The sequence below is a fragment of the Glycine soja genome, chromosome 13 (genome assembly GCF_004193775.1).
Source record: "Glycine soja cultivar W05 chromosome 13, ASM419377v2, whole genome shotgun sequence".
NCBI lineage: Eukaryota > Viridiplantae > Streptophyta > Magnoliopsida > Fabales > Fabaceae > Glycine > Glycine soja.
The window spans coordinates 15,807,743-15,821,446 of NC_041014.1; the positions used below are offsets into that span (position 1 = coordinate 15,807,743).

General features: G+C 35.4%; 2 protein-coding genes across 2 annotated transcripts; both read right to left on the minus strand.

The window, feature by feature from the left end:
• Nucleotides 1–4,926: 4,926 nt before the first annotated feature.
• Nucleotides 4,927–6,306, minus strand: LOC114382162. The gene is made up of 3 exons (XM_028341395.1): nt 6,269–6,306; nt 5,779–6,183; nt 4,927–5,697 (listed from the first exon to the last, which is right to left on the minus strand). The coding sequence occupies exons 1-3, from the start codon at nt 6,281–6,283 to the stop codon at nt 5,014–5,016; spliced, it is 1,104 nt and encodes a 367-aa protein (XP_028197196.1). The 5' UTR covers nt 6,284–6,306; the 3' UTR covers nt 4,927–5,013.
• A 140-nt stretch (nt 6,307–6,446) lies between these two features.
• Nucleotides 6,447–7,307, minus strand: LOC114381629 (serine/threonine-protein phosphatase 7 long form homolog; the record flags this gene model as incomplete). Its single annotated transcript, XM_028340883.1, has 1 exon — nt 6,447–7,307. A coding segment is annotated over exon 1 (837 nt), but the record flags the coding sequence as incomplete, so codon positions are not given.
• Nucleotides 7,308–13,704: the final 6,397 nt, after the last annotated feature.

A 13,704-nucleotide genomic window follows, 5' to 3' on the forward strand; every position in this document is an offset into this window, starting at 1 on the left:
TATAAAAAAATTAGACAATACATTTATTATTTGATGACAATTGTATTCAATGCTAAATAAGTATTATTTGGTTTTTTATTTTGAACTGTTAGGTGCACAACGAATTGAAAATCCATTTTGGAATGATGCCTCACATTATAACAATATCAACTGGACTTATCTTGATGAGGAGGACATTTGCGGTTTGGAGATGCCGTCAACCTTTAATGTTGGCCAAGAATTATATGTTGGCATGGAATTTGATAGTAAAGATGCGGTAAAAAATGCAGTCAAACAATATGTTATGAAGGTGCATCAAAGCTTCAAAGTTGTTGAAAGCAAAACGAACAAGTATGTGGTTTGTTGTGTGAATAAAAATGCAGAGTATCCTTGCCCTTTCTATATGAGGGCAATTATATCTAAAAAAACAGATACATGGAAAGTCACACAATGGGGTGGACCACACACATGTCTGAATATGACCATGACACAAGATCACGAGAAACTTGATTCAGATTTAATTGCCACTTGTGTAGTAGGTACGTATTTTATGTTCATATTATGTTCATTTTTTAAATTATCATTTAAATTTTGTTATGTTATTGACAGGCATGATCAGAGAAGATCCATCAATAAAAATTTCTTTGATTCAAGAGAGGATTAACAGTGAATTTGCGTACAAGGTGTCGTACAAAAAAGCTTGGTTGGCGAAACAGAAAGCCATTGCAATTGAATATGGCGATTGGGATGAGTCATATGCGAAACTTTCGTCGTGGCTAACACACATGCAAAATCATTCTCCTGGATCATATTTTCAAGTACTACATGACGATTTTATCGTTGGGAATACGGTTAGTCGCGAACACCGTCAGTTTCATAGAGTTTTTTGGACTTTTGGGCAATGTAAATAAGCTTTCAAGTACTGTAAGCCAATCATACAAGTTGACGGCACACATTTGTACGGCAAATACCGGGGGACCCTCTTAATGGCCACATCACAAGATGGAAATGGTGGCGTCCTTCCTCTAGCATTCGCGGTGGTTGAAGGTGAGACGTTGACAGCGTGGTCATGATTTTTGGCACACTTGTGTGAACACGTCATTGATAAGAATGGTATTTGTCTCATATCTGATCGACACGCGAGTATCAAGTCCGCTGTCGCTAACGAAGCACTTGGTTGGCAACCTCCCCACGGTTATCATGTCTATTGCGTGCGACACATAGCAAGCAACTTCAATCGAAAATTCAATAACGTCAAACAAAAAGAAATGTTGAAGAAGTTGGGTAAAATTTCATATTTGATGGCCACGTTTATTTTACTTTCATTTATACTTTAAATTGTTATTCATAACTAATTTTATGCAGCCTACACTCCTTGCAAGCACATTTTTTATCAAAATTTAGAAAAATTTCGTGAACTGAGTCCAGCCATAGCAACATGGATTGATCGCATCTCAAAAGAAAAATGGACGATGGCTTACGATAGAGAAGGACGTCGATATGGCCACATGACAACGAACCTCTCAGAATGTATCAATAAGGTTTTAAAGGATTGTCGCAACATTCCCATAACAGCATTGGTGAAATCAACGTACAGTAGGTGTCGAAAGTACTTTGTTGAGCATGGCCGCCAAGCCCAAAGACAGTTAAATGAAGGCCAAGTATATTGTTCAAAGCTTGTTAAAGAACTGAGGAAAAATCAAGAACAAGCTTGTACGCACATCGTTCGCGTGTATGATATCCACTCCACAAGGTTTGAAGTAGAGGAGAGCTTCAACCCTATAACGCAACGTGGTGGACAAAAGTGGGCAGTAAACTTGAATGGTCGTCATTGTCAATGCGGAAGGTATTCTGCGCTTCACTATCCATGTTCACACATTATTGCAGCTTGTGGTTACGGGAGCATGAACTACTACCAATATATAGATGTTGTTTATACAAACGAGCACATCTTAAAAGCTTACTCCGCACAATGGTGGCCTCTTGGGAATGAAGCGGCTATTCCTCCTTCTGATGACGCATGGACACTTATCCCTGACCCAACTACAATTCGTGCGAAAGGTCGCCCAAAATCAACAAGGATAAGAAATGAGATGGATTGGGTCGAACCATCTGAGCACCGAACAAAATGCAGTAGATGTGGAGCCGAAGGGCATAACAGGCGTCGCTGTCCAATGCAATCTGAGCGTGGGAGTTGTTCAAATCCTTGATTTATGTATGTTAGTCGAGTGACTTGTATTTGTTTCCGTTTTGTTCAATGTATTGAATTTCTGGGGTTCAATGAATTCAGTAGTTAAAAACATTTTGCCTTTTGTACATGACTTATTTGTGGGGTTCAATGAATTCGTTAGTTAAAACCATAAACATAAACCCTAAACCTAAACCACTAATTTTGACCCTCAACCACTAAACCTAAACCCTAACCACTAACCATAAACCCTAACCCCTAACACTTAACCTCAACCACTACCCCTAAACCCTAATCACTAACCATCAACCCTAACCCCTAACACTTAACCTCAACCACTACCCCCTACAATTAGTAGCTTCAAATCAATAAAAGATGAGAAAGCTAAAATTAGTAGCTAAAATTACTTATTTTGATTTATCTACTTTAATTTTTCTTTATGATTTTATTTATTATTTTAGTTTGATGCGCGACATAAAAATAGTCATTATGATTACTTAACCATAACCCTAACCCTAACTCATATCACTACACCTAACTCATAACCCTATACCCTAACTCATACACCCTACCCATAACCCTAACCCATAACCTAAGTCATAACCCTTGACTAATAAACCCTAAACCTAACTCATAGCTATGCACCTAACTCATTACCCTAAACCCTAATTCATAAACCCTACCCATAAAAATAAACCACTAACCCTAAACCCCATCCACTAACCCTAAAAATCAACCACTAACCCAAAACACTAACCCCTCACCCTAAAAATAACTAATTAACCCTAAACATAAACCACTAACCCTAAACCCTAAACCACTAACCCTAAACCCCATCCACTAACCCTAAAAATAAACCACTAACCCTAAACCCCATCCACTAACCCTAAAAATAAACCACTAACCCTAAAAATAAATAATTAACCCTAAAAATAAACCACTAACCCTAATCCAAACACCTAAACCCTATCCCTTAACAATAGGAAACAACCCTATCCCTTCAACCCTAGCCCTACCCCTAAATCATAACCCCCCCCCACAAATCCACACCCATAAGCTCTAACCCTAAACCCAAACTCACAAACCCTAATCTTGGTCTCCGATTTCTCTTATTTTCCCTGTTGTTAGGTAGGTCTTATAGTCATTCCATTTTTTCCTTCATCCTTTTGGTCTTCTTGTGAAGTTCAGTCTTTAGTATTTAAAAGGCAATAACAACTTACTTCGACTGACGAGGGATGTTGTACACTCCACTTGTGATGTCGCGTCTAAGAAGTGTTCCTTTAGCCTGGGATTTAGGGGTGGGAAAAATTATGGTCTTCGTGATAAGTGTAATTGAATTGACTATGAGGTAGTGGAAGCAAGTTGTGGAGGAATAAGAATATTTTCTCAAGATATTGTTGAGAAAAGACATTGTTGTCCTGAAAAATGTTAGGAAAAAGACATTTGTAGCGTACTTGGTGCCCCTCAAGAATTTAAAGCATGGGTAATTTTTTCTTAGTTAACTAAAATGGACAAAAATATCTTTGTACTCCAAAAGGTCATTTCTGCTTTCCATTGTTTGGTATCGCAAGTGTATAATATCACCAAATACAAACCCTAAACCCATAAAACCCTAAAACAAACCCTAAACCATTAATCCACTAACCTCTAAAAACCCTAATCCAAACCCTAAACCCCATAAAACCCTAATACAAACCCTAAACCCTTAATCCACGAAACTCTAAACATAACCCATAAAACCCTAAACCCACAAACCCTAAACCTTAATCCACAAAACTCTAAACCTAACACATAAACCCTTAATCCAAACCCTAAACCCTTAAACCACTAAACTCTAAACCTAACCCATACACCCCTAATTCAAACCCTAAACCCTTCAACCACTAACCTCTAAACCTAACCCATAAACCCTTAATCCAAACCCTAACCCATAAACCCTTAAACCACTAAACTCTAAACCTAACCCATACACCCCTAATTCAAACCCTAAACCCTTAAACCACTAACCTCTAAACCTAACCCATAAACCCTTAATCCAAACCCTAACCCATAAACCCTTAATCCAAACCCTAAACCCTTAAACCACTAAACTCTAAACCTAACACATACACCCCTAATTCAAACCCTAAACCCTTAAACCACTAACCTCTAAACCTAACCCATAAACCCTTAATCCAAACCCTAACCCATAAACCCTTAATCCAAACCCTAAACCCTTAAACCACTAAACTCTAAACCTAACCCATACACCCCTAATTCAAACCCTAAACCCTTAAACCACTAACCTCTAAACCTAACCCATAAACCCTTAATCCAAACCCTAACCCATAAACCCTTAATCCAAACCTTAAACCCTTAAACCACTAAACTCTAAACCTAACCCATACACCCCTAATTCAAACCCTAAACCCTTAAACCACTAACCTCTAAACCTAACCCATAAACCCTTAATCCAAACCCTAAACCCTTAAACCACTAAACTCTAAACATAACCCATAAACCCCTAATCCAAACCCTAAACCCTTAAACCACTAAACTCTAAACATAACCCATAAACCCTTAAACCACTAACCTCTAAACCTAACCCATCCTCCAAACCCTAAACCCATAAACCACTAACCTCTAACCCTTACCATAGCCCTAACCGTAACCCTAATCCAATTTATTTTTCCTTTGTCTACTTTATTTTTAGTTGTAAACTTGGTTAATTATTATAGTTTGATGCGCCACGTAAACTCTATACATTAGTAAGGCATTAGTAAGGCATAATAAATGAGATGCGATAGATTAATTGTCAAAATCAAATGTCTAACAAACAACAACAAAATTACACAGATACATCAAAATCAGTCATTATGGTGTCCGTGATGTCGTGAAGATGTGCCACATGGTCGATCCCATCTTCGCGCTTGACGATCAGGATTTCTTCTGCCGCCGCGTTGTCTCCCCGCTTCTGCTTGCTCAGCCTCTGCAGAAAAATCCTGACGCAAATCAACACCTAATAAGTCGCCCATATCAGGTATTGCTCCGGGTACATTCCATTGTGGAGCAAATGGGGCGTTGGGTGTTGCAATGGGGGCATCGTGCTGCTGTGAAGGAGTCATAGTGGGCCATGAAAAATGAGGCTGTGTTTCCGCAACACCACCGAACGAATGTGAGGTCTCAGAAGTATCAGTATGATGACCTGCAAAAGGATACTGATACATCTGTGAAGGATATTCGGAAAATGTTGTTGGCGTGTAATACATTCCGTGTTGACGCTCCATCATTTGTTGGGAATATTGTTTCGCTTGAACAGGCTCCCTTCGTCTGCCTATGCCCCGAGTTTCAACACTTGACTGAAGAATGGGAAACTCTTGGGCTGGGAATTCACGCTCTGATGCTGGACCATGTGACACTGGTTCAGTGATTCTCTCTTGCTCTTCAGATATAATTGCTAACTTATCCACGTAAGGCACAAGATCATCGACCGTCCACGTGTTCCTCCCTTGTGGTGACACCATATATTGTAAAGTCTCCACAACTTCACCCTGCAATTAGTAGCGTCAACAAATTAATGCTCATGCTTAAGAAATTAATTAGAAGTTAAACATTGAAAAATAGATAAATACCAATGCAGCTGTGTTTGCATTGTTTGGGTCGACAAACATCTTTGTTTTACGCCTATACCACACCATGTAGTCCGAGTTATAACCCAGTAGGCCCTCCTGTCGAGGATAAACGTCGACCCTAAACTCTGCTCGATTGTTCCACTGACCAATGATTGGGGCCAACAGGTGGAACCAATTCTCATCTTGTTTGCCTTTGAGCGTTATGCCATGGAGATTTTGCAGTTGCGAAGGACACCCGGGAATGGGTTGTTGCAATCCAAATTGTCGTAAAACTCTATCGGGTTGGTGCCACTCAACAACATGGAAACAAATCAGTGGCACCACCGCAAACCAGGCTACTCCTCCAACCACACAAATTGGAGGCAACGCTGCCATCACAGTTGCTGTGTATGGCTCCCAGACAAACTGCATATAACAATACACTTGTCAATTTTCAGTCAAACATAACATATTAAAATTCCATTTAAGCATTACATTACGATGTTCTTACCTCATGTCGTTTCATCAAATCCAATTTGCGACGGAAAAGTCTAAGATCATCATTGCCAATATGCTGATTTCCACGTCGCAACCACCTACAATAAAAATGAAATCATCATTGTCAACACGTTCCATCATTAAATATTTTATCATTCAAACCTAATTTTTTAAACGACAAACCTGTGTCCGAGTGGTTTATTTTCTATGATGGGAGGCGTCCTCTTTGGAGCTAAGGTCGTGCATCGTTCCCATGCCCACATTTGGATTAAGATGCACATACCTCCGATTGATTTAACTTTGTAATCGGTGGCGCTGCACATCTCTCTATACAAATACGCAAGCACGGCAGGTCCCCACGCATACATGCTGCATTGTTCAAAGTCACGTAGAAATTGTAGGTACCTTAAGGACACTCTGCTACTACTTTTGTTAACAAAGAGGACACCTCCTATGAATCGAAGGATCCACGCACGGGTAAACCTTTGTAATTGCTCAATGTTACCCTCATCAATATTTATGTGAGAAAAATGGTGAGCCAACCAACTTAATTTGACGACACTGCCTTCAATTTCCCCTTCCTGTGGTCTGACTCCTAATAATTCTTCACACAAGTCGGCCCAAACAAGATTAGTTGAACCAATTAATGGTGCTCCGTCACTATGCAGACCTAGTAAAACTGACACATCTTGGAGAGTAATGGTAGCCTCTCCGCATCTCAGGTGAAACGTGTGGGTTTCGGGCCTCCATCTTTCAATGAACGCACTAATTAAGGCCGCATTTATCTTTAGGTATCCCATCCTCATGATCCAATAAAACCCACATTGCCGAAGCAAAGGAACAATTTCCTCCGGTATTTGTTCTTCACCTTGATACGTCGGGACTGCTCGCCTGATGTGTAGTTTTCTGTCTGGTTCCCCATTCCAAACATGTTCTGAAACATGCTTGGATTGCATCCACAACACGTCACTATCAATTGGACCAGACCTAGTTTGTATACTTGATGAGCATGACGACGAAGAAGCCATTGAGCCTACAAAATAAAATATAATACAATTAATTGACAATAAAATTTATACATTAATTATACATACACAAATTAAGTATATTTACACAAAATTAATTAAAATAAATAAGAAATTATATTTTTTAAATTTCAATAACAAAATATATTATACAAATAACCTAATTCATATATATTCTATAAATAAATTAAATTACAAACAAATATAAATTTAAATATATAAATTAATGACTACAAATAATTACGCGTTAAATAATTTAACATACAAAATCAATAATTTAAAATACGTAAAACTATTTTAATTTAAACATAACATATGAAACTGATAATAATAACTAAAAGTAACGTAATATAAAAAATTTAATTCTAACCTAATTTAAAATTACTAATTTACACTACATAAAATTATTCTTAATCTATCATAACAAATATATACAAAATTAATGACTTCAAATAATTATGAGAAAAATAATTTAACATACAACATCACTAATTTAAAATACCTAAAATTATTCTAATTTAAACATAACAAATGAAACTAATAATAATTAAAATTAAAATTAACATAATATAAAAAATTTAATTCAAACCTATTTTTTAATTAATAATTTACAATACATAAAATTATTTCTAATCTATCATTAAATATTTAAACTAAATGTAATCTACCATATAAAAAATTTAAACTAAAGCTAATCTAAACTTAATACGTTATGGTACCTAAAATTATTCCTAATCTAAAATTATTAAATTATGATACCTAAACCTATATAAAAAATTTCAACTAAACTTAATCTACCATATAAAATTATTCCTAATTTATCATATAAAAAATTATTCCTAATTTATCATATAAAAAATTTAAACTAAATCTATTATATCCTATAACATTAAAAATTCAAACTAAATTATACAAAATTATTATCTTACACTACCTAAACTATACAAAATTATTATTATTATCTTACACTACCTACCTAAACTATACAAAATTATTATCTTATACTACCCAAACTATACAAAATTATTATTATTATCTTACACTACCTACCTAAATTATACAAAATTATTATTATTATCTTACACTACCTACCTAAATTATACAAGATTATTATCATCTTACACTATCTACCTAAATTATACAAAATTATTATCTTACACTACCTAAATTATACAAAATTATTATCTTATACTACCTAAAACCATTATATTATCAGAATATAAACATCAATATAAATAAAAATATACAAAAGATTCAATATATAACTTACAATTTTTTTAGAAAAATGGAGGAACACAAGCAAACAGCACCAACCAAGCAAGAAAAACACCAACCAAGGACTCTCTCTTCACACAATATCACTCTGCAAACTCAAAAACGCAGGCTACAATTTGAAGGCCAAACGGATTTTATAGAAGAAGAACGACGCGCCAATGGAAGCAGCGCCTTCAGGAGGCAGGAAACGCCAATGGCAATGGCGTTTCCCTGCACCTATGGCTAGCCCTGCACTGCTGCTGCTGCTGCTGCCTGACCCTGCTGCAGTCAAAGCGCTAACGGGAATGGCGACTTGCAACGTGAAATCGCCAACCATGTCTGCGCTTTCGTCCAGAGCTTGCCACTTGTCGCACATGCATGAAGTCGCCAGTTCAACTGGCGCTTCCCATGTAGGGTACGTGCAAAAAAAGCACCCCCTGGGAAATATCTCCAGAACAGCCCTATTTTGGGAATTTGTTTCTAAAAGGACCCTAAACAGGGAAAATTGCCAGTGATTCAATCCAACAAAAAATGGCTGCCAGAGGCCTTATTTATGTACAACAATTTACTAACTTCCTACATCTAATGGTGCCACTTGTTTCATCTAGTTCCTTGCAAAAAACTGTCACAACTGCTCCTATTGAATTCGAATTTGAATTTTATTGAATTCGAATTTGAATTTTTTTTCCTAATATGTAGACTTAACTATCGAAACCAACTTTTGTTGGAAAAAGGCTTTTAGGGATAATAGTAAAATATTTAACTCTATCATTTTTGATAAAATCCCAACAAACTACTTTTTGTCAAAATTAGTAATTTAGACAACTTTATTTTTTGATAAGATCCTTTCCTTGTAACCATTTTTCTATTGAAAGAATCTTTTTGAAAGTAATTCTTAATAAAATTACCTATTATTCATTTTTGATAAACTTCTATTAAAAATATATTTCAATAAAGAGACGAGACTTAAGAATCAAGGAAGTCACTCAGTTTATTATATAAGTCATCAAGGAAATGAAGGAGCTAAAAAGAAATTTATGAAGAAGCATGATAAGGGAAAATGGCCATTAAAGATCAATGAGGCATTAGTGCAAATCCATAAGAAAGCATCAAAGAGCAATAATTGTCACTATTGTAGGAAAGCTGGACAAGAAAGGTGAACTTAATGTTTATGTATATTTTGAATCAAATTTAACTAAAGTTCCCCATAATACATGGTGGATTGATTCTAGATGTATGACTCATGTTTCTAATACTATCCAGGATTCCTTACAATGCAAACATAAACCAAAATGAGAAGTTCATCTTCATAGGGAATAGAGTGAAAGCTTCGATGGAAGCAATCACAATTTATCATTTAAAACTCGCCATTGGATCTCATTTAGATTTACTCAAAACTCTTTATGTACCTAGTTTATCTAGGAATTGAGTTTCACTATCTAAACTTTATGTTATTGGATACTCTTTTAATTTTGGTAATGGATGTTTCAGTTGACTTAAGCATAATCATCTCATTGGTATTGGTGTTCTTTGTGATGGTTTATATAAATTGAAATTGGATGGTTTGTAAGCTGAAACCATTTTAACTTTGCATCATAATATTGACACTAAAAGTAGTTTAGTGAATGAACGATCTGTTTTCTTGTGGCGTAAACACTTAGCTCACATTTCTAGAGAAAGGATGGAAAGATTAATAAAGAATGAAATTCTTCCTGATCCAAATTTTATGGATCTAAATATTTATGTGGATTGTATTAAGGGAAAACAAACAAAACATACAAAGAAAGAAGTTACAAGAAGCACTCAGCTTCTTGAAACTATGCATACTGATATTTGTGGGCCTTTTGATGTTAATTCTTTCAGAAAAGAAAGATACTTTATCACATTTATTGATGACTATTCACGCTACGGTTATATCTACTTACTTCATGAGAAATCTCAGGCAATGGATGCCTTAGAAATTTAGTTGAATGAAGTAGAAAGACAAATAGATAGAATTGTGAGAGTTTCAAAAGATACTAAAGTTAATGATTTTAGAGTAATTTTTGTTGTATTTTGTGTAGAGTTGAGTTGTAGAAGAGACATGGAATAGGATGAAGGAACAAAAGTGTTAGGCTCAGTGCAACCTCTTTACTCAGTGAGTTAGGACCACTCAGCCCAAGCAAGCCACTTAGCGCAAGGAGATACATTTGAAGACAACTGTCACGAGCAAGCGCGCTTAGCGCACGGGCACTTGATCCAATTGGACATGCACGCTCAGCATGAGTGTCGTGCTAAGCGCACGAGAAAGTTCTTATTGGCCAATTAATTGGTGAAGCATATAAAAAGGATAGGAAACATTTTGTTTCCTTATCAACGAAGAAACCAAGGAAGCAGAGGAACAAGGAAGTAAAGGAAAACAAGCAGCCAGTGCAAGGAAAATCCTTTTCCGAAGCTCTGGACAATATGTTTCAAGCCATTTTTCTTCCATTTTTATTCCCTTTCATCCCACCTTTATTTTTGTAAGTCTTTCATGACAATGAAAGGCTAAAACCACCCTTTGTTGTGAGCTTTGTCAACCAAACTCTATGATGTAATGTTTCTAAACTATCTGTTAATATAATGTTGTTATTATTATTCATTCATGTGCTTATTTACATACTTATGGTTTGATCATCCATCTTTTTGTATTGTTTTAGGATATAAATATTGGGAAATGTTTGTATGCTAAGAACTTGGGAAGAATATTTAAAGTGAATCATATCTAGGGATAGAATGGTTTCCTTTAGCATGTTCATGCATCTCTGCTCTTAATGCAAATCATTTAGTAATCAATCACCAAGGGATTGAGAGAAATATTAATTAGTTTAGGTTCTTTCACTTGAGGGATCTTGGTTAGAATAGACTAGTAGATTGTTAGTTGCTATTCATGATTTAGTTTGATATTGAATATTTGCATGGAAATAGCACTTTACCTCTAATTTATGGTTCTTTTTGTAGGAATTGTACATATTTTTATGTTTAGTGTGATTTTATAGAGTAGATACTCCCATTGTGTGTTAATGGTGAATCCAACTCAGTTTCAGGCCAAAGAAGAGAAGGTTCAAGTAGTTGATGACTCGCTCAGCGAGACAGATTCGCTCAGTGAGTGGCATCCGCTTAGCGAGGCATACAACTTGCTTAATGGGTTGGGAAATCCTAGAAGAGGATAAGTCAGAGATGTGCTCGCCCAGGGCGCGGCCAGCCTGTTCAGCGAGGACGTTGTCTCTTCTCGCGCTTAGCACGCTCAGTCTCATTAAGTCAAAATTCGCTTACTCTCGCTTAGCGAGCCAGTCTCGCTAAGCGAGCCTTCGGAAGCTGAAAGGTCCAAGAGCCTTTATAACACTGAGGTTGGCAGAATTTAAAGAAGGAGCGCATTAGAGGAAGTAGAGAAGATAGAAAGAGAGCAGCAGAGAGAGCTTAGGTTAGAAGGAGTGAAGTTTAGGGTTTAGAGGTTGTAGGAGACATCCTCAACCATCTTTTGCCATTTTCTTTCACTCAAAGCTATTCCTTCCTTGTATTGTGAGATTGCATTGCTTGTAATGGAAGGCTAAGCCTCTTTGTTGGGGAGTTCTGCTGAAAACCTTTATGTAACATTCTTTCACTATCTATTTAATGTTATTTTTATGTGTTCATTACTTCTATCTATGGTTATTTTACATGCTTGTGGCTTGATCACCCATTTGTATGTATAGTTAGGATTTTTAGCATTGGGAAATGCTTTAAATCCTTAGAACTTGGTAGAGCAAGCTAGAAATCTGTATGTCTAGGAATGGAGTGCAGTGATCTAGTCCATTTTATGTTGTAGACTTAATGCAACTCTTTTAGACTAAGTTTGTTGAGGGATCAAGGACAAAGTTTAAAGAGAGTTAGACTCATTCACTAGAAGGATCTTGGTTTGAGTAGTTTCTTAGCATAAGAACACTAGGATAACGTTAAATAGAGAAAAATACATATTAACATCAAGGGAAATTCAGTAGAACGACCCAACGCTTTTTACTTGATAGTTTTCACCTTCATAATTTAGATATTTAATTTATGTTCAAATAGATTTTAGTCCAGAATCCAACTTGATATTTACTCTGCTTTTAATCAATACAAATGTTTGCATACTGAATGTACAATGTCTGAGTGAAACAAATTCCTTGAGGATACGATACTCGGTCTTACTGTTTTATACTACCTGAGCGAATCGGTACACTTGCCGACCAACACTAACATAAATGCGGGTAATAACCATATTAATGTTGAGAAGAGAAAAATCCATTAAGATTACTTCAAGAGAAGTTTTGGCAAGTAGAGCCCTTAACACGTTCCTTAAATCACCACAACACCATCTCACAATTTTGAGTGTTTGTTTTCTCAACCTTCATGTTCTTTGCTTTATAGTTAATTCTTTTTAGTTATACTTGTAGTTAACCAATGGACAATATACATATTCTAGTTTATGTAAAAATATAATTTAATATTATATTTTAAAAGATAATTATAAGATTATAAAAATATAATAAATTAAAAAAGAATAAAATTTGAATTTTGAACTATTTTTGCATAAAATTTATATTAATATTGTATTTTGCACTAAATATTCAAATGAACATTTAGGTGTAGTGGTAAAAGAGTGTACTTCTTACTTCAATGATTAACTTTCTAGTTTAAAAATTTAATGGTTATTCAATAGTTGAAATTAACTCTAAGATAGTGTATTTTAAGATATAAGGATAATTAAATAGTAAATTAAAAAATAAAAAGACCGATTTAATATAATAGGTAAAACAAAGAGACAAATTTTACAATTAAGGCAGACATTATAAGAAGATCCTAAGATATTTCCTTATCCCCTAGAGGCATTGTTTTCGAATTTAGCAAATATCTATATCTATATTTAATGCTCCTTATTGCAGAAGAAGAAAACAAAACCGGAATGCGCAAACCCAACCCTCTCATGTTTAAATTTTACAGTATTTTTTTTTCATAAACTAACAATTATATATTTATTTTGAACTATAAAAATACTATATTTTAGTACAATTTTTTCAGTCAAACAAATTCAATACTATTCTATTCATTGCCTTTCTTTTGATTATTATTATTATTATTGAAGGTAGGTGGGGTAATTATCAAATCAAACTTAAAACATTAAAATGGACAA

What these genes read in the sequence shown, in the direction of transcription:
- LOC114382162 (XM_028341395.1), bottom strand. An exon ending in ATGCAAACACAGCTGCATTG is followed by an intron (nt 5,698 to 5,778) that starts GTATTTATCTAT and finishes TACTAATTGCAG; the next exon opens with GGTGAAGTTGTGGAGACTTT.